This window comes from Vipera berus (assembly GCF_964194415.1).
Source record: "Vipera berus genome assembly, chromosome: 1".
In the NCBI taxonomy this organism is placed as follows: domain Eukaryota; kingdom Metazoa; phylum Chordata; class Lepidosauria; order Squamata; family Viperidae; genus Vipera; species Vipera berus.
Genome location: NC_138202.1, coordinates 162,336,111 through 162,361,232, shown reverse-complemented (window position 1 = coordinate 162,361,232; position 25,122 = coordinate 162,336,111). Strand labels below are relative to the sequence as shown.

The following is a 25,122-nucleotide window of genomic DNA, read 5'->3' as shown; positions in this document are numbered from 1 at the left end:
ATACCAATTACATTTGCAAGCAGCCATATCATTGTGGGTTTAGGCCCAACATAATATTCAAAACTGAAACAAGACTAAAATTGTGGCTAAGGTAGAGGGATGCAAAATGTTCTCTCAACCTGCAATGTCTCTTGTTCTGCTTTTCCCACCATCTGTGAACAGATCTGGAGAACTAGTGAGGTGTCAGAAGATTGGGGAAGAATAAACTCAATCCCAATATCAAAAAAGGAAAGGGAGGGGGAATACAGAACTACAAATTATTTAAAATCTATATTGAGCAAGGTGCTAGAAGAGATTGTCAAGCAGCATGTCTATGAACACTTAGGGAGAAAATGCCACCAATACTGTTAGACTAATCTCTTCTTATGACAGAATAACTAATTTGGTAGACAAAGGGAATGCAATGGAGGTATTATAACTTGATCACAGTAAAACATGGGACAGATTTTTCCATGATACCTTTGTGGGCATAATGGACAAATGTGAATTTTCATCAGGTTTGATATCCAGCCCAAAGAGACTTTATAAATAGATGTACATCATCCAGGAGCTAAAATATTGAATTGTGAGTTGACATATTTAGAAATGATCCAGATGATGGAATAGAAATGAAACTTATCAGGTGGACTGATGACACTAAGATAGTCATTAGCTAATACTTTAGATGATAAACTAGGTATTGACTAATAGAGGACAAAAATCACAATTTGAAATTACCTCAGAAATTTGAACATGGGACTAAAAGCCAATGAAGATATTAGCTGTGAGGAAGGTAAGGGTTTGCATTAGAAAAACTAAATACATAGCTATAGGGTTTGGGAATTGTGGCTTGGTGGTCATATATGTGAGAAGGATCCTTACAAATTAGCTGAATCTGAGCAAGAGTAGGATACAGCAGGTACAAAACTGAGCTGTAGTTAATAGAAACTTTGTGCCCAGATTGCAGAATGTAATTGTTGCAATCTGTGTAATCAGTACTCTGTGTGGCTAGAACACTCCTGAAATACTGTGTAGTTCAAGGCATTGCACTTTGAAAGAAAGAGACTGGTTGGTGCACAGGAGAACTATCAGAATGGAAAGTGGTTTGGAAGCCAACTCTGTGAGAAATAGCTAAAGGAGCACACATAAGAAAAGGCATATAGGGGAGACAAGTTGCAGTCTACAATTAACTAAAAAGGTGCTAGATGCAAGAGGAGATTAAATCTGTTCTTTGCTGAAATTTAAGAGCAAAATACGGATTAACAGATTAAATTTAGAAGAAAGAAGAGTCAAGCTGAATATGAGGAGGAATTTCTTAAGGGTAAGAACTGTAAGCAGTGAAATAGTTTATTATGCTTTATTTTCTTTCTTTCAAAATTATAAAGCAGCCCATCTCGCAAGAAGCGTTTATGGGTGGCTACATAACAGATCAGAACACTTAGATGAGGAAAAATGGGAGGTTTTCAAAGTAGATTGGGATGTCTACCTCTCTGAGAAAATGTACAGGTATCCTCACTTACAGATTGTTCGTTCAGTGACCATTGAAATAAGGACAATGCTGAAAAATTGGGTTATGACCGGCCAGAACTGATGCCTTAGGCATGGTTTCAATTCACCACTGTGTCACTTAGTGAGCAACTTGCTGGTCACAATTGTAGTCTGTAAGAGAGCACATACCTGTAGTGTGTTCCTCCACTGAGCAGTAGCTTGACCGGATGACCTATAAATCCTTTCCAACTCATACATTCCTTGATTCTGCGGGTATGATTTAATAAATGGCACATAAGTTTTTATAATAGCACAATTCTGAATTTTGAAAGTGACAGTTGTTAGTCGTGGCTTCCCTAAAATGGCCCTTTTTCGTTCTTTAGCGTGCAAACTTTGTGTTCTGAATACCAGAGCGATATTGAGTTGTGCAATAATTTCTTTTTCCCCAAGGCAGCTTTGTTCTTGGAATGTGCCTTTTCAAATACTGCTCTCAAAGAGAGGTATGCTGGTTACCAAGAGTAAAAGATTGCAGTTGTAATCTGTAGATATTTTGAACTGACTTTTGCATTGAAGATATTATTTTGCCTAATACAAGGGTCTTCAAACTGGCCCTTTTATGACTTATGGACTTCAACTCCCATGCCTGGCTGAGGAATTCTGGGAGTTGAAGTCCACAAGTCATAAAAGGGCCACGTTTGAAGACCCCTGGCCTAATACATCAACTTTTGCTATCAGAAAACAAACAGAATAGAGGAAATGAAAATTTTTCTTCTTAAAGGAACAGATTTTTTTATTTAAAAAATGAGTTTTTGTATAATTAAAATATTTTTTTCATATAAAAATATATAATACAACATATTCAATTATCAATCACTTTTACTTTTATTTAGCAAAAGATGACTGGATGAAATTTAGGTAACATAAGATGATGCAATGGGCCCAGTCACAAAGTAATTATTGTTGGAGGGCAGAAACTGAATGTTGTCATGTGTCAGTTCTCGAAATATTGAGAGCACCCCTCTTGCTTTTAGTGGTGGCTCTCTTACTCACAGACAAAATACGGAAGGAATTGGCAGAGAAAAGGAATGGGAGTGGAAGGTAGGAAAAGGACATGAGGGGAGGGGAGGGGAGGGGAGGGGAGGAGGGAGACAGAGGAAAGAGAAAGAAAGGAAAGAAGGAAGGAAAGAAATAGAAAAAGAAAGAAAGATGGGGACATATATTTCCTGTTTATTCACATGTCAGATTATTGGAGAAAATTATTCCCTTTTCCATCAGAAAGGTCTCAATTGCAACTTTCTTCAACTATACAGGCAATCCTCATATAGTGACTGCCTCCTACAGAAACTCTTCGCACTGACAACAGTGACAAAAAGTAACCTTGTGACCAATCCTTGCATTTATGCTCTCCACATATAAAGCTGTAAATCGGAGGAAAGCTGAAGAAAGATTGTAAGAACAGTTGTGGTTTAACTTGGCCACTCTTTCACTCAAATGACTGTGTTGCTGGTCCCAATTGTAATTGCTTGAAAGAGGACTACCTGTCCAGTGCCAATGATTGCAGGTAATGTCTCATTCCGTTACAGTGTAGGGTTTTTTTTGTGGTTTCCAGTGGGTGAGCCTGTGCAATTCTCGGCATTTTGAATTTATCTGCTGGAAGGCCAATGTGGGCTAGTCTTTAAACTGGTTTTGAGAGTTTGGGAAATGAAAAGGAGGGCAACACTGGAAAAGACTGGAAATAAAAACAAATACAGCATTATAAACCCCACACAAAGAAAAGCCCCAGAATAAACTTTTGCAGGTAAAACCACAACCATTGTGAGAACTGGGTGATTTGGAATGAGGCAGCAGCAGCAGCAGCAGCGGCAGTATGAGAGGCTTCTTGATATACCTTTCCGCCCCACAGCTTCTCAGCCCAGTTTGTTCTCCACCTACTGGCTTTCAGTTACAGCCTTGCAAGAGTACAAGTAGAAGCTGGAGAGAAGAGAGTGGAGAAATTTTCCCTTTGCCATTTCCTGTTGTGCAAACTTACCCCTGTCTACCGTTTGTACATTGGACTGTGGCTTGCTTGTTTAACTCTGCTGCCCTTGCTTGGTTCACAGAACACGTTAGTCCATAAACTCCAAAGGTGGGTTCAGGCAACACATGTTAGGGCTATGTCGAAAACTATGGCTAGGTAGAATGTGTGAACCTAGAAGGCTTAATATTTGCCCAGAAGGAAGAAGGTTTCTAGTTAAGTAATTGCCCACCAAGACAGGGAAGTTGGTGTTGAAAGTTAGGAAGTGGTCAAGAGATCCAATCATGTAAACAAGTGTCTGGAAAGAACGCAAAGATGCTGCTGTTGTGGCTTCAGAGGGGAACAAGGTTGAATGTGCTGGCCCTTCCGTTTTTTATTATTATTAGTAGTATTTTTTGTCAGTCTCAACTTGGAGAGGGTGAGTGCCTGAAGTAGAGAGAGCTGCTTTACTTGGGGAGACTTGGAGGTGCTCCATTAAAAAAGTCTGGATGGGAATGAAAGGAGAGTTAGCCCACTTGCAGAATAGGACTAGGAGATCTAACACAGGGCTTTTCAACCAGTGGTACGGGTACCACCTGTGGTACATTGGCACCTGGCAGGTGGTACACGACCATCCTAGAAAAGTGGTAGCAGGGGAGGGGAATGAGCTGAACCGGTGGCAGCACCGCATAAGCCTGAGCGAGAGATGGCTGCAGTTGCAGGGCTGTCGGGGCTCAGCGGAAGTGCCAGGATCAGCGCCAGGCTTCAGCTGGAGCTCGGCGCTGATCCTGGCGCTTCTGCTGAGCCCAGAAGAAGCGCCGATCAGCTGGAATGTTGCAGCATCTCCAGGGTCTTGTGATTTACATTCAGATGCTTGGCAACTGATTCATATTTATGACGGTCACAGTGTCCCAGGATCATGTGACCTGACCAAAACCCAGCAGGGGGGGGAATAAAAACCACACACCCCCACCCCACCCCCACTGCCAATCCTCAAAAGAAATGCTCACAACAATGAAAACCTCGGACAGGAGGAAGAGCTCCGCTGGGCAGGTAAGCAGATGTCTTGCTCGGCTGTGGCTTGGGGGGCACTTTTTTCAGTGCCATTGTAACTTCGAACAGTCACTAAGTGAACTATTGTAAGTTGAGGACTACCTGTACTTCATCACTTTTTTCTTTTTTTTGGTCATCAAGTTTTCGACACCTTGCTAGGCGACGTGGTACTCGGATGTTGCCATATCCTAAAAATGGTACAATGGGTGGAAAGGTTGAAAAGCCCTGATCTAACATACTTTATGTGAAAGGAAGAGCCTCAGAGCTACTTACTATACATTAAGCATGTTTGGGATTAGAATTGTGGGATCCAGATACTTCTTTTCCTGGTACTTTTTGTGGGGAGAGGGCGAGACTACCATTGGTGCAGATGGGGAATCAATTACTTTTACAGATAGGGCGCCTGATTTGACAGATAGTTATTTTTAATCAATAGACTTCAAGACAGTTTTCTGGGTCTTGCCCTTGTTTCACAGTTGCCTGTAGGCAAAGGCAGATGATAAGGAAGCAGGCAAAGCTGTCATGTGCACTCATTTGTTGAGAGAGGGGAAAAATCTGTGGGACTGGTTCTTTGAAGAGCAGGGTTGTCAAATGACAAAGTAGAGAAACTTGGGCATATTTTGTATGTGCCTTTATAGGTAGTCCTTGACTTACTGTTTGAAGTTAGAACAGCACTGAAAAAAGTGACTTGTGACCATTTTTCACATTTAGTTGCAGCATCCCCGTGGTCACGTGATCAAAATCCAGGCATTTGGCAACTGGTTCATATTTGTGATGGTTGGAGTGTCCCGGAGTCGCAGGATCATCTTTTTCAACCTTCTGACAAGCAAAGTCAATGGGGAAGACAGATTCACTTAACAACCGTGTTACTAACTTAACTGTGGTGATTCACTTAACAACTGTGGCAAGAAAGGTTGTAAAAATGCGAAAAATTCACTTGACAAATTTTTGCTTAGGAACCAAAACTTGGGGCTCAGTTGTCGACATCTACCTGTACAGCCTTTTTTTTGCTTGTTTTAGGTTTTGTGAGAGATTGTCTTACATTCAGGATTGCTTTTATGATGGGTTAGTATTTGTTTTAAAATGGTGCAGAAAGTGTATGATGGCAGTGTGTGTTTGTAAGGTAAGGCCTTAGTGTTGCACAGTTCTAAGCAGAAATTTGTTGCTAGAATTAATCATTAACTGTATAGGCTGGGTTACAATAGCAGTCTGAGGGAAAAATAGATATAGATTAACATGCTAGTTAAACTTTATTTTGGCCCCAACAGCCATATTCCATTCCAAAGGAATCTAATTTTGTGTGTGTGTGTGTGTGATTTTTTTTAAAAAAAATCTTTAGAAAACAGTTTGAAGCTTCAAATGACTTCACGCATGCACACAAACACTTGCACCCTCACATATAGTGATCAGAATGTACCTCATTGGGGGGGGGGGAAATGGAGACTTCATAGAAAAGTTTTCATATAAATGTTGGTTAGGAGCAGTAAAATCAAACTTAATTATTTCTGGAATATTGCCTGTACTGTGTATGCAGTTGTCCAGTTTAATAAGAAAGAATAGTCTAACAATAGTCATTTGTGCTTCCCACCGTGTTGGAAACAAATTTCATTGAAGAGAAAGTTTATTACAAATTAATGGATTTTTTTTTTAAAAAAATATCTATTTGAACTATGACATCTTTGCCCTATCTCTTCTATATTTTGGAGGTGAGAAGCTGACTTGCCTGACTTGGAATTGTCTCCCCCATTTTCTCAGGTTCCTCTGTTTTTTCTTTGTCAGTTATAAGAGGGTTTTCCCCAGATTAAGACCATCTGACACCGGCAGGTTAACCAATCCCTGTGAGTGATTGCCGTTAACCCTCGTGAGAAGCCAGAGTTGAGCAGAGTTGAGTGAGGGTAGTAGCCTTTTTCCAAGAATGACTGTGGGTTGTGCAATCCAGTGCTTCTTCCCTGAGGTCCTTCTTGTTAGTACACAACCACAAGAACTGATGGGAAGTGCCTCGTGGAACTTGTCACTGCATGTGGTCGCAGAGAGATAAGAGTTGTCAGGAGGTATAGATCATAACTTTTTTGTCCGACTGTTGCCTCTGGTCATTCTAGTTCTGCAGTTTTTTGAAGAGCTGAACAAGGACATGGAAAGTTAGATATAAATATGGGGAAAGAGCTAGAAAAATGGTAGGATTGGATCCCCCACTAATAATATTCTTGGTGGCACTTTTGCTTCTGATATTGGTAAGATTCCATGGATTTGTTTTAACATCTAATATTTTGTATAAATTATAAATAAGGATAGTTACAAACATTTTTTTTAAAAAAATGTTTTATGAATTTTTTAACATAATCACCTTAATATTCGGTAAACAGTGTGTTGTCTGGGTTTACATTTAAGAAACATTCATTAACAGTTGATTTCTATAATCTATAATCCACACAATAACTTTACTTGATTTCCTCTTTTTCCCCATAATGTTCTCTTTTACCAACCTTAAGTTAATACAATTCTTGTTGTTTTAATGAATGATGACTGAGTATAAAAGTTTTCTAATATTTCTACAGATAATCACATCAATATAATATTGCTTTTCTATCTAGTCATTCTGGTTGTCTTATCATAGATCCTGTTTACAGTTCTTGTTTACATTTGTTTTTCCCACAAAGTTCAAAACATTCTTGCTGGTTAATTGTTTGTCAAAGTTAATTACATTTAAATATTTAAGTCTATTTTTTCTCATGTAAGTCAACCCAATACTTTTACCTTTCTTAAGGAATAAATAAGACTAAAAAAAGAAATAAGAATAAGAATAAAGAGATAAAAAGATAGCATGCTATTTAAAATCCCTATTTCCTATAAACTAATACATATTTATTTCCAAAAAAATTTCGTTCTCTTTTATATTCTTTAAAAAATATATTTAATCTTTAAATATTCCATTTAATAAACCTAGTCCTCTAGTCTTTTAACTCTTATTCAAAACATTTTTTAATCTATTATAATTTTCTTAAAGTCAATCACCTTTAGATATCTAAAACATTTCCTTTATATAAGCCATTCCAACTCTTTTGTATTATTCATATCAAGAAATAAACTAAAAAAAGAAGGAAAAGAAAGTACTATGCTACTTGAGGGGCTCTTCCCTCTTAAAGTAAAATTCACATCCAAATTTTTCCTATTTCTTTAACCATATTCGAACAGGTGTTTCTTTTTTAAATATTCTCTCTGATAAGCCCCATCGTCTATTTTCTTAATTTTCACTTTAGCCTTTTTCTTTTGCCCAGTATCTTCCTTAATCAATATGTTCTACTGAGTCAAAGAATCTTTCCATATTCTTGTAGGTGTTACTGTAGATATAAAAGGTAAGTCAAGTATAATATATTTGTGAGAGGCATTTGCCCATTCATTTTTGTTGAAAATCTTTTTCTTTCATTTTCTCTCTGCTTCTCTTATCATTTTTTGTCTCACCAGTTCTAGTGTTTTTCCTGGCATCTCTGCAGTCCATTTTGTCCAATCTTTTTTCTTATCCTCAAATTTATTTTGTGGTGTTAAAGTATAAGTTGTCTTTTCCAAATCCGGTATTTCTTGTAATTTTTCCCCACTTGGGTTAAATCATACTTCTTTGTTTTGTTAGGTTCCATCTTTAAGTCTCTATCCTAACATTTGTGTTCAGTTGTCTGTTTTATCTGTTCCTTCTCTTTTGTTGTTTCCTGGGATTTTTGTTGTTGTAAAGTTAAATTGGAGATGAATTGGTTTATATTTTCAAAGTTATTTTGGATTTCTTTGTGGTTTGAAATCATTGTTAATTAAAATAGTTGCAACATATCATATGTCTCCTCTTGAAAAGTATTTATTTTTTCTTGATAGGTTCTTTCTATAAATCTCTGATTTTTCATGATGATCAAGAATCCAAATTTTCTTTTCTCTGCAAATAGCTTTGGGGTCAGAGTTAAATAGATTCTTGTAATCCAGAAAGTTCAAAAAAGTTTTTTTTTGGTTGTTCCCTGAAGTTTGTAAGTCTCACTTTGTCTGCAGCCAGGATTGTTTTCTTTTTTGTCACAGCTGTTCTCTATTGTTAGAGGTTTGAAGGTCACAAGTGGAGATTAGTTTTTTCCAGATTTTGCCAAGTCCTGCATGAAAGCCATAGCTGTCATAGCCTTCATCCACCACTAGATGTCAGCACTGGTTTATTTTTCAAATTTTCAAAATGAACAAATTGCCTTTAAAATGAGAATCTTAACCATTCAGTAACTTCAAACTTATCCAAATTTAGGTTGTATAGTCATTTCATTTCACTTCAATACGTTCAAAAGGTTTAATTCGCTGCTTCCGTTAGTAAAAGGGTGGGGCAAAAATCCCCCTCCTTCACTTTCAGAGATAAGTAGGATAGAGAAAATCAATGTTCTTACCCAGATTCAAAGACGCTGTTTACAATCAGCTTAAAATAGTGCTTTTGATTTCGGTTGCTTGCAGTTTGGGCTAGACTCTGAAGTTTATTTATTTATTTATTTATTATTGGGACTTATATGCCACCCTATCTCCCGAAGGACTCAGGGTGGCTAACAACAATACAAAAGTTAAAAAGAAATTAAATTAATGGCCCCAGTAAAATAAATTAAAATTAAGTTAAAAATTAAAAACATAATTAAAATCCCTGTCAGTCCAGGTCAGCCTGATGGAAAAGGAGTGTTTTGAGGCTGCAGCGAAAGGACCAGAGATCCGGGGCCATCTGAAGCTCAAGGGGGAGTTGGTTCCATAGGGCTGGCGCTCCCACAGAGAAGGTCCTCCCCCTGGGGGTCGCTAGCCGACATTGTCTAGCCGACGGCACCCTGAGGAGGCCCTCTCTGTGTGAGCGCACTGGGCGATGGGAAGTTGTTCCCGGCAGCAGATGGTCCTGCAAGTATCCCGGGCCTAAGCCATGTAGGGCTTTAAAGGTAAGTACCAGCACCTTAAATCTTTCTCCTTTCTCCTGTTGGTTTCTGGAAGGCTTCTTCTGGACTGATCGGGTCAATTGCCGTCTCTCTGAGGTCTCCGGGACTTCCTTCCTTCTTTGCTGCCTCTTTGGGGTGGCTTCTGGCCCATTTAGGGTTCCCTAACAGGAAGAAACTCAGCCAAAGGGCACAGAGTCCCGAACCCCTTGACTGCTCCGCTGCTGTGCAGGACCGGAAGTCTCAGGATAGTTATAAACATTTTAACCAACCAAAACTAACTTGTAGTTTTGAACTGTATTTCATACTCGGTACATAGCTGCATAGGGAGGGTTATAGATAGATGATTTCTTTCTCTAGTTAAAGCACTTCCTGAATTCAGCTTTTATTGAATTAATAGTTTGTTATTATTAAATAAATTAAATATATTAAATAATGAAGATCTTAATAAAACTGTGATGGATGTCACAAGAGTATATATATCGTTGACTATCATTCTCATTTCTTATACATAATAATGGCAAGTCTCTTGACAGAAAAATAACAAAGTCAGTCTCACCAGACATTTTCTTAGTGTAAATTAAGAAGGAAATCCTGTTTTGTAGGTGCGGATGGGATTGTAGTATTTGTAATCCAATTTCCTAAAGTATTTTACCTATGCCATTTTAAGACGTCTTAGCCACTTGCTTCAGGTTGTATCAGTGTTGTGCAATAATAGCAAGAAAAAAAGCTCCCAATCTAAAGACCAAAATTAGTAAATGTATAGCTTTCAGAATTGACTTTCTTCACAGTAATGAGGTAATAACCCACACTGCTTATCAGCTAATTTAAGATACTCAATCCAGGAAGTTATAACTCAAGCTTAGATCAACAATAGTTCCTTTTAGATTTAACTGAACAACAGAGTTGGAAGGAACCTTGGGGGTCTTTCTAGTCCAACCTCCTGCTCAAGCAGGAACCCCGGCCTATACCATTTCAAACAAATGATTGTCTAATGTCTTCTTAAAACCTCCAGTGTTGGAGCACCCACAACCTCTGGAGGCAAGTCATTCCACTGATTAAATGTTCTGTCAGGAAATTTCTCCTTAGTTCTAGGTTGTGTCTCTCTTTGATTAGTTTCCATCCATGGCTTCTTGTCCTGCCTTCAGGTGCTTTGGAGAATAGGTTGACCCGGTCTTCTTTGTAGCAGCCCCTTAAATATTTGAACACTGCTATCATGTCACCCCTAGTCCTTCTTTTCATTAAACTAGACATACCCAATTCCTGTAACTATTCTTTGTAGATTTGGGAGAAGTAGGCCTGCCTTATTTTTATTTTTATTGTAAAATTAATTTTTCAAGCTGATTGGGTGGTTTTTAAGAGTCACACTTCGAGGATTTTTCTCTTTTGACAGTAAGTATGTGAGTTAGGATCAATGGCAGGGCACTGAAAAGTCTTTTCTCCTCATTCACAAACTTCATTACATATGTTTTTGTACAGATTATCTACTCTATAGTTAATTTATTTGTAAAGCCTGTTGCAAATATATACACCATAGGAAATATTTCTTATGTACAGTAGCTAATACACAATTCTAAATATGGATTATTTATCTAATGCAAATGTGTTTGCTAAAAAGCTATAGGAGTGAATTGTCAGACTTTACAATACACCCACAAGAGTTTCACATAAAATAACCAATTGTCTACCCCAGTGCCACATGTTAATACATAAACCTAAAGACAAATAATTCCTTGGGGGCCCAGATGACAATTCACAACTTAATGTGAATTGTTTAACAGTTACATTTATCTCATTAAAATTGCTTTCTATAAACTCAAACTAAGCTATTAATGTGGCTTGGAACAGAGAAAGCATATAAGAATTGACTTAATGACGAATGCCAGTCAGTGTTTAATTTCTAAAAAGAGAGCTGTTTACAGCTGAACCTACTGGGGAAGCCTTCTCCTCACTATCTCAAAGGTGCTTTTTCAAAAGACAACTGGAGTGTTTTTTCCTTGAGGAAGAAGACTTTTCTCTTCTCATCCAAGAAGCTTTTTCAGTTGTGACAAGGAAAAAACAGTCCAGTTGTCTTTTGAGACAACTACGACCTGGATGACTGAAAATCTCCAGAGACACTTCTTCTCAACCAATGGAAATGAAGAAGCAGTGATTATTTTGCGCCGGAGCAAAGACATTTTATACCAAGAATTATGTCAAGAATTTTCTTTGAGTTGAATACTAGCTAACTATGAATAGAGATTATTCACAATGAAAGAAGAATGAGGCATGCTTATTTCCTATACTTCCTTTTCCTTGCAGCCCGATGTGCCATTAAAAGTGCTGTGGAAGATGAGCCAATCTTCTGAAAAAAGGAGGGAAGGAGAGACCATTAAAAAAAAAACTTTCTGCTACCACCAGCATTTCTGGAAACGTTCAATAAATCCAAATCGCTTTAGAAATTGGAGGAGTTTTTGTTTTGCAGGAGGACAAATCTAAACATGATCCTTGTTGATTCAAGACTTGGCCCTGAAGTTAAGGACAGGTTGTAGAGCTTAATACTAAGATAAATAAAACACTGATGTCAGGGGAAAAAAATGGCTTCATTTTTCTATCCTCCTCCTCCTGCTGTTGTATAGATTTCTGGTTAAAATTAGATTACGGTATATTTTGGAAGACAGTAAAATTCAGATTCAATCAACTGTTTTTCTTCAGAGTGTCCTCACAAGGTTGTTGTTAATATGTAAACTGAGGTATTGTGTATTATGTTGGCTTGTTTTGAAAAACAGTAAAAACATAGAAAAGAAAAGGCATTATCCAGGAGTCCAGTGCCACTTGTATTCCGATTGTAAGGTTGATTTCAGGCTCTGGATTCAGTTCACAATACATAACTCTATAGTTGTTTAACAGAAAAATCAGGGCTTCGTGTCAGTATTAATGCAATATGATTCTACTGGTCAGATGGTGGGAATATCTACACTGCACCCGAGATAACAGAAAAAAATATTTATTTAGAGCACCCTAAGATTTTGAACCCTTTTTTAGGCCGTTTTCTTGGATATTTCCCTTTCTTGGATTTGCCCAAGCAGTTATATAAATGCCCTGATGCAATATGAGAACTTGAAAAACTAAAAACAGAATAAAAGACTTATTGAAGAACAAATCACATGGTAGCCCACTGAACTGTTTTAAAGATGTAATAAATCATTATCTGAAAAACAAGACATGTGGCTCGGTGTATGTACCGTTATCACGAACACTTTGTTCCTTATTTTAGCATTAATATCAACTTACAGCTAATGCGTTTAGATTTTTAAAAATCATTTAATGAACTTAGATTTGTAATAATATATTTAGGATGCCACATTAATTATTTTGAAAGGGAAAACAACTTTATAAGAGTGGTTGGTATACTGACCTAAAGGTGCTACACTAGCTGGTATTCTTACCATTAGCAAGGAATTTTGCATGTGGGTCTAAATCTGGTAACCTTGTCTACCCTTGCCCTTTCTTATTAAAAGCATTGTGTGAAATATTGAAGTGCCCAAACCCTGATGGACATAGAAATTAAATATTCAGGGGTCTATTTTGTGAACATTGCATAATTAGGATTGTAACATGCAAGAGAAATAAATAATAAAGAGCCTGAAAGAAAAATATTTTTAATGTCTGAAATGAAGACAAAGAATGCTGTAAAAGATTCGAAGATGATTTCAACTTATGGAATTGATGTACATGAAATTATAGTATGGAACATGAAAGGATAGTATGAGTAGACATTATCTAGATTCTTGGGGTATATTAAAATAGGAAAGTATAGACTGTAGTTATATTTTGTGCTCCAGTAATGGTGATAATGGAAAAATCAGAAATGAGTCTGAGAAAAAAATATACAACATTATGACTGAACATGACCCCAGAAAATAAATTATTCTGTTAGGTGAACATGAATGGATGGGTGAGAATGTAATGACAGATAACAGAAAAAGTGATTGAGCAAGAATGAATGAAAATTATGAGGTTATGTCAAGTGGTCAGTATCTGGTTAGAAAATGTTTCTTTTTAAAAGATGTATGGCATAAGCAGAAGTCTATTCATATATAGACATGACAAAGAATAAATATAAATTTAAAAGCATGATTGATTTCATTTCTTATGATGAAAGGTTGTGGGAATTTGCAATGAATATAAGGTAGTATGGGAGAAATAAAATTGCAAAAATTGTAGTCGGAGGAAACAAGGAATACGGTAATTAAGACCAGGGCTTTTTTCCTCATAGAACGCTCAGAACGGAGTTCCGGCACCTTTTTTGGATGGAACCTTGTAGCATAGGCAAGGCAGGTTGTATGACATGTGTGAGTTCCGGCACCTTTTTTACAAAAAAAGCACTGATTAAGACTATGCTGAGAAACTGCAGGGAAATTAAGACAGAAATTTTTTAAAAAGAGCGGAGAAGTGGGTGAAGTAGATTAAGGTGTCATCAGAATGAATGGAATTTTAAAAAATGATGAAAATTACTTTAGAGATTTGTATGGGATTTTGTATGGGAATTATATTGATATGCAAAGTAGCCATAAATGTCCAGGAAAGAAACTGATGAAATGAAAGAGATGTATGTTGTGAAAATGCTATGAGATACAAATAATATATCTGGAGAAATATTAAAATATGGATGTGGCTTCCTTGGAGAATGACTGTGCAACGTGATTTAATATGTGTGTGATGTTTTCATTTCTGTCTGATGTTTGGAAAAAATGCAATTATTCTATTCTAATGGAGAGGTAGCAAGACGACAGGAACAGGAGAATTATATTACTAAGTGTCTTGCCAGAATTCTGATGAAAATCTATTTTGATCCATGACTAAAATTTGGACTTTGGAGTGTCTGTATGCTGAGCAGAGAATGTGCACACCAGATTTTTGCCCTTTAGTTGGTCATTGAGAAATGTCTACATGTGAGAAAGAAAATTTATTGTATATCTTTAATTTGGAGAAAGCATATGATAAATTGAGTAGGTATGTATTATGGGATGTTTTGTGTGAATATAAGGTTGAAGTTCAGGCATTTACAGAATTCATCTCTGGTGATCATCAATCCCATAAATGTACATAAAAACAAGTTTTGTTTTGTTTTTTAAAAAGTTCGATATTTTATAACTAGAGTATGGGATATTCAGTTTTGATTAAATTTTGAGATCCAAAAATGCAGTTACTGTATTAAATATTTAGTGGTTTGGTCATTCTTATTTTCAAGAATGTAGATTATGATGTCTATATAACATTTAGAAATTTGTGAAATGGAATTGGCCTTTGGGATTGTATGAATAAGATTTTTTTGTGGGGGGAAATCACTTTTATTAGTGGAAAATTATTTCTAAATCAAAATTGATAAGATCCCCAAAATTGTGGTTGATAGGACAGACTAAACCTCAGTTAGAATCCTCCTGGATAGTGTAAGTTACACATTACATTAGGAGCTGTGGACTTCCTGCTTTTTGTATCTGGGTAATAAATTAAGAAAATTATTGTGCAAGGAATCTCTGGCATAGAAACTCAAAGAGAGATACAGTAGCTACTCTCAGCAGGACTGAAATGTTTAAATGGATGAACCACTACAAATATAATTTTCCAATTGAAAAATATTCAGTTACAAAAAGCCCAATATCTTAGATGGAAGTTTATTTGTGCACATTTTTAACAGTTAGATACAGTGGTTAATCTGAAAAGCTTAATTGAGTTCACTGTCATGAACATATATTTATTTGTGGTTTACCAGACATTGAGGATACACCACATATATTATCTGAGTACCAGTTGCATTGCCTAGAACAGGGGTGTCAAACTCAATTTCACTGAGGGCCACATCAGCATTGTGGTTGCCCTCGGGGGGCCGGGTGGGTATGGCCAGGGTAGGTGTGGCCTACTGGGTGGGCACAGCTGGAGTGCGTATGGCCTACTGGGTGGGCATGGCCAGCTCTACATCGTTCGCATCAAGGGTGCCTATGGGCAGGAGTAGAACAGATCTGGGGGTCTCTGGCAGGAGGAGGGTCTCTGGGCCAGGGCCAAGGCAGTGGGGACCGTTCCTTCACTGTTTCCAGGATGGCTTCGGGGGCCAAATGAAACCACTTTGCGGGCCGGATCTGGCCCCTGGGCCTTGTGTTTGACATGTCTGGCCTAGAAGAAGATAATTATTTTAGAACACAGAACATAGAATAATAAAGTTGGAAGGGATCTTGGAGGTCTTCTATTCCAATCCCTTGTTGAATCCTATATAAGTCAAACAGCTTTCAGGGATCCATATCTTAGACTTAGAGCAATATATTTACCGTATATGTGGTTAGAATACAAACATGACATATAAAACAATGTCCTTGTTGAATAAAGCAGCACAATTGCATTTGCATACTTACGTCTGATTGAAGTAACTTGTAAAGCATGATAAGCTCATAAGATGATATGAGCTAAGTTTGTTTTTAGTTATTTTGCAATGAAGGCCTTATTCCAAGATTTTATATGACAGTATGAATTTATGGCTGAACAATAAAGTCTTGCTGTTGTCATCTAGCAGAATAATTTTTCTCCTGGATTTTTCCCTAGATTCATTTTTATAAAAGAATTAAGCTTGCAATATCTGGTGTCATTTACAGTCATAACTTTTGGAAGTCTCCTTAAAGAGAGATTTGCCTTATCTATAATTCAGTATTGAATATTCTTAGCTGGCCAGTTTCTCTAGTAAGACAAAATAGTAGTGAAAAACTGGAGTTAACTTAATCAAGCTGACTTCTAAGCATTGAATAATTAAAAAAAAGATAAAAGAATAGCTGTCATCTGTTCATGTAACAGGTGGTAAATATTAGTAGACATGATATAATTCCTATCAATATCAGTAGCAATGAGTAATATCAAGAATGTATTACTTAGCTGTGTTTTGGCAATCTTGAAAATAACAATATTAACAACTTTATTGTCACTTTGAATGTACACCAATCGGCATACATCAACATGAAATTTTGTTGCATACAGTTCTCAAAGGGTCACCACCTTCGATAGACACTCCTTGTTCGGGGCCAGCTCAAGTTTCAGAACGTCCATTTTAGTCTCTAGGGAGCGAACAATGGCAAACAGGACAGATGGAAATGGAGTTCCATGTGGATTAGCCCTCAAATTAGCTTGATAACCTCCCCCCCCTTTTTTTCTTTTTCTGATCCTGTCTCTTCCACCTTTTCCTTAAAGGGGCCTAGCTCCTTTTCGCTCCTGGAGCACGCTGCTGCCACTGCCTCCAACTCCTCCAAAAGCCTCTCCCTTCCTCTGAGCCTGCCGATAGCCTCATCCAGTTCCTTCGCTCCATAAGCCCCGGGACCTCTCCTCCTCTGCCTCCTTCAGAAACAGCCCTGATTTGCAATAGAAACTCTTGCTGGGCCAGCAGAGATCTTGCTGCTGGCAGAACAATGACTTTTAATGGTCTCACCAACAATCACTGACATTTAAAAAACATGGCAAGATTACTAGTACCGTATTTTCCGGCGTATAAGACGACTTTTTAACCCATGAAAATCTTCTCAAAAGTTGGGGGGTTGTCTTATATGCCCAGTCATCTTATACGCCGGAAAATATTACATAAATCAATCGAGTGCACCGTTCTTGCAAAGCAACTTCAAGCCTCCTTAGTCCAGTCCCCCCTCCAACGTGACTCTCCTTTCCCACCCCCAAGAGCCTCTAAGCCCCTTCCCCTCCCCCTTGCAAACGCCAGACCCCGGGAGCGGCAGGAAGCCCCTCCCCCTCGCCCAAGCGGCATCTGAGCATAAGCAGAGCGCGCCCTGCTACCCGCTATCTCTCCCGGCTGTCTGGACAGTGGTACTTGGCAGCCTGGCACCCCTCTCGCCCGCAGACCACGCAGCGGCCCTTGCAAGCCGGCCTCAGCATGGCCGCCCCAAGCCTGGCTCTCCAGCATGTCTTCCGGGCCCGCCTGGCCGACTGCCTCCTGGGCGGGGCTTGGCTCCAGACGCGGCGGCTGCTCTGTCTGCAAATGTGCTCTCAAAGCCGGATTGCGCTCAGCTGTGCAGGCTGCTGAAAGGCGTGGACTCGGAGTTTCCGCGGTGATTGCAGCTTCTGGCGTGCCGTTTGCAGAGTCTGGCCTGGAAGAGCGCGTTGTGTGAACGCAGCTCTTGCGTTTATTCCAAAGGATGGGTGGAAGGAAAAGCCTCTTTGGGCTTCAAAAGGGAGGCTTTGCACCATCTGCATCAGACGGGGCTGAATCGAGCTTGTGTCAGACACTTGGCAACTGGCATGTAAGTATTTTCCGGCGTATAAGACGAATAATTTTGAAAATCTTCTCAAAAGTCAGGGGTCGTCTTATACGCCCAGTCGTCTTATACACCGGAAAATACCGTATTCACACATATATAATAACATTACGTCATTCTGTGTTGAACTACTTATTAATGCTTACCGGTGCATGCCTTTGAATATTTTTTGGAATCTGATCTACTTATTTATGACATGGACAATTCAGTCCTATTTACATTTGCTAATAAGCCAATAAACACATTTAAGACTACAGGTGTGCAGTCAGACCCCAGTGCATGCTTCTTCACAAATAATTGATAGGATTGTTTTCAAGTAAGTGTTTACAGTACATATATTTTACTTTAACTTCAAACAGCGCTCAGAATTACAGTGCCAGTAAATTTAATCACTCTTCTTATTGCTACATTTCCATGTTTTGTAATCAAATGCCTACTGAATTTTATATTATGGGGATATAACATTGATGTTAATATCGATCCATAAACTTTGGGCTTTGGTTCTGTTTTCAACCGTTTAGGTATAATGGCCACTCTTTTTGAATACTACATTTAAAAGGCAGACAGCCCTGATGGTCTTTATTTTCTTTCTCTTATGCATATAGGATGTGACTCTGATTGACATTCTCTGGAGACAAGACATAGATCTGGGAGCAAGGCGTGAAGTTTTTGATTTCAGTCAAAGAAAGAAGGAATATGAACTTGAGAAACAGAAAAAGCTTGAAAGTGAGAGAGAAGAGCAGCTTCGGGAAGAGCAAGAAAAGGCTTTTCTTGCCCAGTTGCATCTGGATGAGGAAACCGGGGAATATGTTCCTATCCAGCCAGCTCAAGCTGTTGAATCTGGAAATTCTGCCATCTCCAACAATTATTCACAGGTATAGCTGTAAACATAGAAGCCCTTTTGTTCTTATTGATTGGAACACCATATTCCCTCTTCCTTGTTTCTTCCACCCTGGTTGCTGTGGGTGTCTTCAATGAATCTGCATTTAACACAGTTCTAACTTCCTGTGCTTCCTACACAGAGTGTGCATATTTCCAAACAAGATGCAGATGATCTGTTTGATGACTACATACAGATTTTAGCAGAAACATTTTCATTTGGAGACGAGACTGAGGTAAATGTTCACCACTTTGACAGTCTTTATGGACTTAACTGCATCTCTGTCCTTTTCCCTTTTTACATTCCTCTTAATATTATGAGCCACAGATTTGATGATATACATCAGGGGTGTCAAACTCAATTTCATTGAGGGCCACATCAGCATTGTGGTTGCCCTCGGGTGGCCGGGTGGGTGTGGCTGGTGTGGGTGTGGCCTACTGGGTGGGTGTGACTGGGTTGGGCATGGCCTACTGGGTAGGTGTGGCCCACTTGACTTCACTCGCTTCAGGGGTGCCTGGGTAGGACTGGGGCAGATCTGAGGGTCTCCGGCAGAGGAGGATGGGACCGGGGCGAGCGCCGGGACATGGTCCCTCCTGTCCTCCCTTCCTCTTTTAATTTAATTTAATTTAATTTAATTTAATAACATTTATATACCGCCCTTCTCCCTGAGGACTCAGGGCGGTTCACAGGGCAGAATAAAATAGCGAATACAAACATTAAAATAAGATTAAACAAATTGCCCTAGTTAAAAACAATATAAATACAACACTAAAAACCCCCAGAAAAGTTAAAAAACGAAAAATAAAATAACCCCAACACTCCCCCTCAGGCTAGGCCGGCTTGTACAAACAGAAATGTCTTGAGATCGCGACGAAAGGAGCGAAGATCGGGCGCCATCCGGAGCTCAACCGGTAGCTGATTCCACAGCTCCGGAGCGCCCACAGAGAAGGATCTCCCCCTGGGGGCCACCAATCGGCATTCTCTGATCGGTGGCACCCTGAGGAGGCCCTCTCTGTGGGAACGCACAGGGCGCAGGGAGCTTGATGCCGGCAGCAGATGTTCCCTGAGGTACTCCGGCCCCATGCCATGGAGTGCTTTAAATACCGTTACCAGTACCTTGAATCTCACCCGGAAGACAACTGGCAACCAATGCAGCTCACGGAGCAGAGGCGTAACGTGGGAGTATCGGGAGGCTCCCAACACCACTCTCGCGGCTGCATTCTGTACCAGTTGGAGCTTCCGAGTAGTCCTCAAGGGCAGCCCCATGTAGAGAGCGTTGCAGTAGTCCAGACGAGAGGACACGAGCGCATGAGTGACCGTGCATAAATCGTCCCGGCTAAGATAGGGCCGCAACTGACGCACCAGGCGAACCTGTGCGAAGGCCCCCCTAGTCACGGCTCCTATATGGTCTTCCAAAGTGAGCCGTGAATCTAGGAGGACCCCCAAGTTGCGAGCCCTATCTAGCCCTATTTTCCTTCCTTCCTCCCTCCCTCCCACCCTCCATTCCTTTCTCCCTGTTCCTTCCTCCGTCCCTTTTTCTCTCTCTCCTCCCACTCTTCCTTCCTCTCACCCTCCGACCCTTCCTTCCTCTCATCCTTCATTCCTTTTTCCCTGTTCCTTCCTCTGTTCCTTCCTTCCTCCTTCCATTTTCCCTCCCTCCTCCCCACCCTCCCTTCCTTCCTCCTTCCATTCCTTCCTTCGCCTTCTCATCTCTTTCCTTCCCCCCGCACTCAGGAAGGGATGATGGGAGGGGGAGGGATTGCCAGCACTAATATGCTGCTGCCTGCCATTCCTATACCATGTGGGTGAGCGGGGGCAGTCCCGTTGAAAGGGATGCCTCGTGGCTGCAAGGCTGGAGGTGCTGGTGGGGGGGTGGGGGTGTTGCGTCCATCAAACCCAGAACGTGCTCAGCCTAAGATCCACTGGAACCAGCAAGGAGCTGCCCCGCCGCCTCTGTCCTGCCCCCCGGTTGTGCGCACAGGAGAAGGCCAGTGCTGGCATCCTGGCTGAAGTCAGCCTGCAAGGCAAGACAGCCAGCAGGGACGCCGGACTATACTTGCGCGCACACCCAGGGATGGGGTGGCGCTGTCCCGTGGATTTAAGGCTGAGTGCATCCTGGCTTTGATGGACACAACCAGGTTGTAGATCAGCGCCCGGTTAGCCTGGGCCGGGCTGAGGTGCGGCGGGCCAGTCCTTCACTGTTTCCAGAGTAGGTCCCCGGGCCGGACGGAACGTGTCAGACTGCATCCGGCCCGTGGGCCTTGTGTTTGACATGTCTGACATACATCTTTTCATGCTAATGTTTAAGGTTCCAAGCACAGGTATATCAATGATCTACTGCATATATTCTAGATTTCTCCAGCTGAATTTCAACAAGTGGCACCTTTGGAAATGGCTGCCAACCAGGTCTTTGTTGAATCTAACCATACGCAGCGGCTTGACTCATCTGTACTTCAGTCTACGATTCCAGAATTATTAGATACAAAAGTAGAGAACACACAAGATATAGAACAAGTGTGGGAAGAACTCCTGTCTATTCCAGAACTGCAGGTAATACTTGCTGTTAGTGTTTGGTATGTATTTTGGACAGATATTTTGGTAAAAGGAAAAATGACTGTTGACATTTTTGTCTTCTCAGTCAATTCTCTCCCACATCACTCTGCATAGGATAATTCAGGGGTGGGGTGGGGGAAAGAAACGTCACCAAATAACAACGTGACAGTGTTCTAATAGCTGTGAACTACTTAACTTGCAACCAAGATTTATTTGTAGTGCAAATGAAATATTTATTTTCTAGACAGAATTTGTACTATAAACTAAAGCTCTAACTTGCTACAGTCCAGGGGTAGGCAACCTTGGCTCTTTTATGACTCATGGACTTCAACTCCCAGAATTCCTGAGCCAGCCATGCTGAGGAGAAATGGAGAGGTTTCCAAGCTTAGCCATGGTGGCTCAGGAATTCTGGGAGTTGAAGTCCACGAGTCATAAAAGAGCCAAAGTTACCTACCCCTGCTATAGTCCTGGTTATTTTTATTGGGAGAGAAATCTTGCTATTTAATATCCTTTTGACAATTGGGGAGGTGTTTTTTTTAAAAAAAATCTTGCTCAGTTTTATCCATAATTGCATAGGAAGAGTTAAGTCTGCTTTTTCTTAAAAACAAACAGAATCCTCAGCTTGGTACTCCAGAAATCCCATTATTTGCAAGCTCATCAGAGACATTAAAATATTTTAAAAGCCTAAATTTTTTCATATGTCATGGATTTTGTTTTGAGAAATGACACTTTGTAAATCTAGAGTAACAATAATCACAAGGAGCAGGAATTTATAAACAAAACACAAATTATTTTACCCTGAATGCAGGGAAAACAGAAATTTCTCAAACAGAAGTTCATTCTGGAGGAAAGAAACCTGGTAGGTCTACATTTATTTATACTGAAAGGCCATATCACTTTTCAAAGACCACTCAGTCCTACAAAAGAAATGGTTCCGTTCCTATTATGAGGAACAGTGTAAACTCTTGCAAACTCTTACATTTAAACAAATTTGTTGAGCTAGGCAACTGATTCAAATACAAGTTGAATGACTGAAGAGTTGATAGTTGTAGTTTCAAAGTTCTGATGCATTTCATCCCCTTCTCAGTATTCACATTTCCTTTTTGAAATTGTCAGTGGAGAAAAGGGGGATGATACTAAATACTTGCATCTCTCTCCCCCTCATTTCTCTTGCTTGATGTTTGTCTCACTAGGTTTTCTAGTCTCATAGTATGTAAAAAGGTGACAGTGAAGACTACAGTGTCCATGTGTGTGGCACAAGATTACCCATAAATACTGCCTCCCTAGCTCCAGAGATGCATCACCTGCTCAGAAACTGCTAATGTGTAAAACACGGTTAGGGAGATTGTCCTTCTCAGAGGTCCTCCCCCAGGTTGTCATTTTTCATCTGACAGAAATGTTAAACAGATGGAAAGGAATCATATAATTACTCAGAATTACATTTAAATTGAATTAAACCAAAGCTTAGTTGCTATGCGGCATGCAAGCATGCCGATAAAAATTCTAGTGTGGCTTTCAGACCAGAAAACCCTCCAGTACAAATTCTAAAATGAAATACATAAGATTATTGTGTAAGTTTTATTGAACATTTTTGGAACCTTTCTTTCTACAGTGTCTTAATATACAAAACGACAGTCTCGCCGATGTAACATCAAACCCATTTGCTGTAAGTACCACTTCAGAGGCAGCCGATAACTTTACCTTCTACAATTCAATATCTGCCATGGAGAAAGAAGTTGTTAATTGCAGTCAAGACTTCCTGAAACCTTTGGAGGATCCCTATTCCAGTCTGGGGTTGCCAGAAGATTCTAGTCAACGTAGCACTGATTTCTGTGAGGATTTCTATTCCTTTATTGATGTGAAGATGGACACCAGAGCGGCTACTCCACCATCTCATTTTGTGGATCCGGCAATTGCTGGCTTTTTAAGTGAAACGATAGATCTTTCGGATTTTGCTCAGTGCAAAGCTTTTAACCAAGACCTTGCAGGAAATGCCCCAGAGTATAATGATTCGGATTCTGGTATTTCACTGAATGCAAGTCCCAATACAACCTCCCCAGCTCATTCTGTTGAGTCATCTTCGGTCTGTCAGGATACAGGCTTTGGATGCAGTGATTCAGAAATGGAGGAGATTGATAGCGCCCCTGGAATTGTGTCACCGACCAATGCAACGATTCATTCATTTCACCTGCAGGTTCCTGCCTCTCCATCTCTGGAGCAAGGCACCCCAAAGCCTGACTTACCGCTTACTAGTACAGCTCAAAGAGAATTGCCTGCCAATCCTGGCCACGTTGAAGCTCCATTCATGAAAGATAAGCCCTTCAACCAACAAGAAGCTCATCTCACTAGAGATGAGCTGAGAGCAAAAGCTCTGCAGATCCCTTTTCCTGTTGAAAAAATCATCAACCTCCCCGTGGATGACTTCAATGAAATGATGTCCAAGCAGCAGTTCAACGAGGCTCAGCTCACTCTTATTCGTGACATACGAAGGCGAGGCAAGAACAAAGTAGCTGCTCAAAACTGCCGTAAAAGGTAACTGGAAAACATTACTGAGTTGGAGCATGATTTGGATTACCTGAAGGAGGAGAAAGAGAAGCTCCTGAAAGAGAAGGTGGACAATAACAAAAGCCTGCAGCTGCTGAAAAAGCAACTGAGCACCCTCTACCTTGAAGTCTTCAGCGTGCTTCGGGATGAAGATGGCAAGCAATACTCTCCAAATGATTACTCACTGCAGCAAACCAGAGATGGGAGCATTTTCCTTGTGCCTAAGAGCAAGAAGCTAGAGACTTAAGTTCTGAAGATCAGGGAGACAAAAAAAATATTTCTATGATTATTTTTACATTGCTATTTTCTATTGCTAAGCATCATGTAACCCAACATTGTCCTTTTTCAAGTGACTATACCCGTGGTGGCGAACCTATGGCACGGGTGCCACAGGTGGCACGCAGAGTCCTCTCTCTGGGCACGTGCGCCGTCGCCTAGTCCTAGTCCTTCAGCTGGGTTCAATCAATCAATATCTTCTCGCGGGGAAAAAAAAGATCTCACAAAATTGGAATAGATTGATTGAACTTTTTAGTCCCACCCAGTCTGCTGTTACCACTGCAACCACGCCCACCCAATGGGCCACGCCCACCCTATTGGCCACACCCACCCGGCACCTGATGATACATAAGTGGGTTTTGGGTTGCAGTTTGGGCCCTCGGTCTCTAAAAGGTTCGCCATCACTGGACTATACGTTTCTTTAGAGTCAAATGTATGAACACACTAAATCATTAGCGTAAAACAAAATGTATGCACAATGGATAATACTTCCACAATACACTAGTTCTTCCTGTTATATAATAGCAGCTTAAGCAGTTTTTGTGCTTGTGTAAATATTTCAAGATGTCTTATTTATATACAATTTCTATAGTTGCTTTATTCAAATAAGTATCAAGCGTGATTTAACTGCTGATCCTACATAGTTACAAAATTAATTTTCTGTCTTAAGGTACATCACTTTATAAAATACAAATGAATTTTTTAGTTTACAAGTGTATTTACTTTAATATAGCAGCTTGAATGCAGTGTAAAGTGATATGCATAGTGCAGCAATAGGGCACAACCCAACCAAAGACAAGCACTTTGAAGAATAGTTTAGAGTAGGAACATTAAGCATGTGCTTCAACATTCTTTCATTAAAATTAATGGGAGCTTCAGGAACCTGATCACTGGAAGATTGTTAGAAGATAAAAGAGTTTTGTGCTTTTAAATTTTTTATTTGATAATTTAGTAAATTGTTATGTAAAGTATGATTTTGTTTCAGCCAAAGCTGCACAGCTATGTTACTGAATGTGGTTGAAATGGGGGAGTGTAGGTCACTGGATAGAGACAAACAGCTTCTTGTGAATCTAAGCTTTTATTATCCCAACTTTTATTCTAGCTCTTATATTTCCATATATTTGACCTGAAATGTATTAAAAGTCTCTGAAGCCA

At 39.9% G+C, this 25,122-nt stretch overlaps 1 protein-coding gene across 1 annotated transcript in view; it reads left to right on the top strand.

The window, feature by feature from the left end:
* NFE2L2 (NFE2 like bZIP transcription factor 2) overlaps positions 1 to 25,122 on the top strand; it is a 30,591-nt gene extending 5,469 nt beyond the window's left edge. Inside the window, exons 2-6 of the mRNA XM_081313616.1 lie at positions 18,320 to 18,589; positions 18,737 to 18,829; positions 20,947 to 21,144; positions 21,956 to 22,006; positions 22,760 to 25,122. Of these exons, the coding sequence (XP_081169742.1) occupies positions 18,320 to 18,589; positions 18,737 to 18,829; positions 20,947 to 21,144; positions 21,956 to 22,006; positions 22,760 to 23,683 (1,536 nt within the window). The 3' untranslated portion in view covers positions 23,684 to 25,122. The remainder of the gene's footprint in view (positions 1 to 18,319; positions 18,590 to 18,736; positions 18,830 to 20,946; positions 21,145 to 21,955; positions 22,007 to 22,759) is intronic.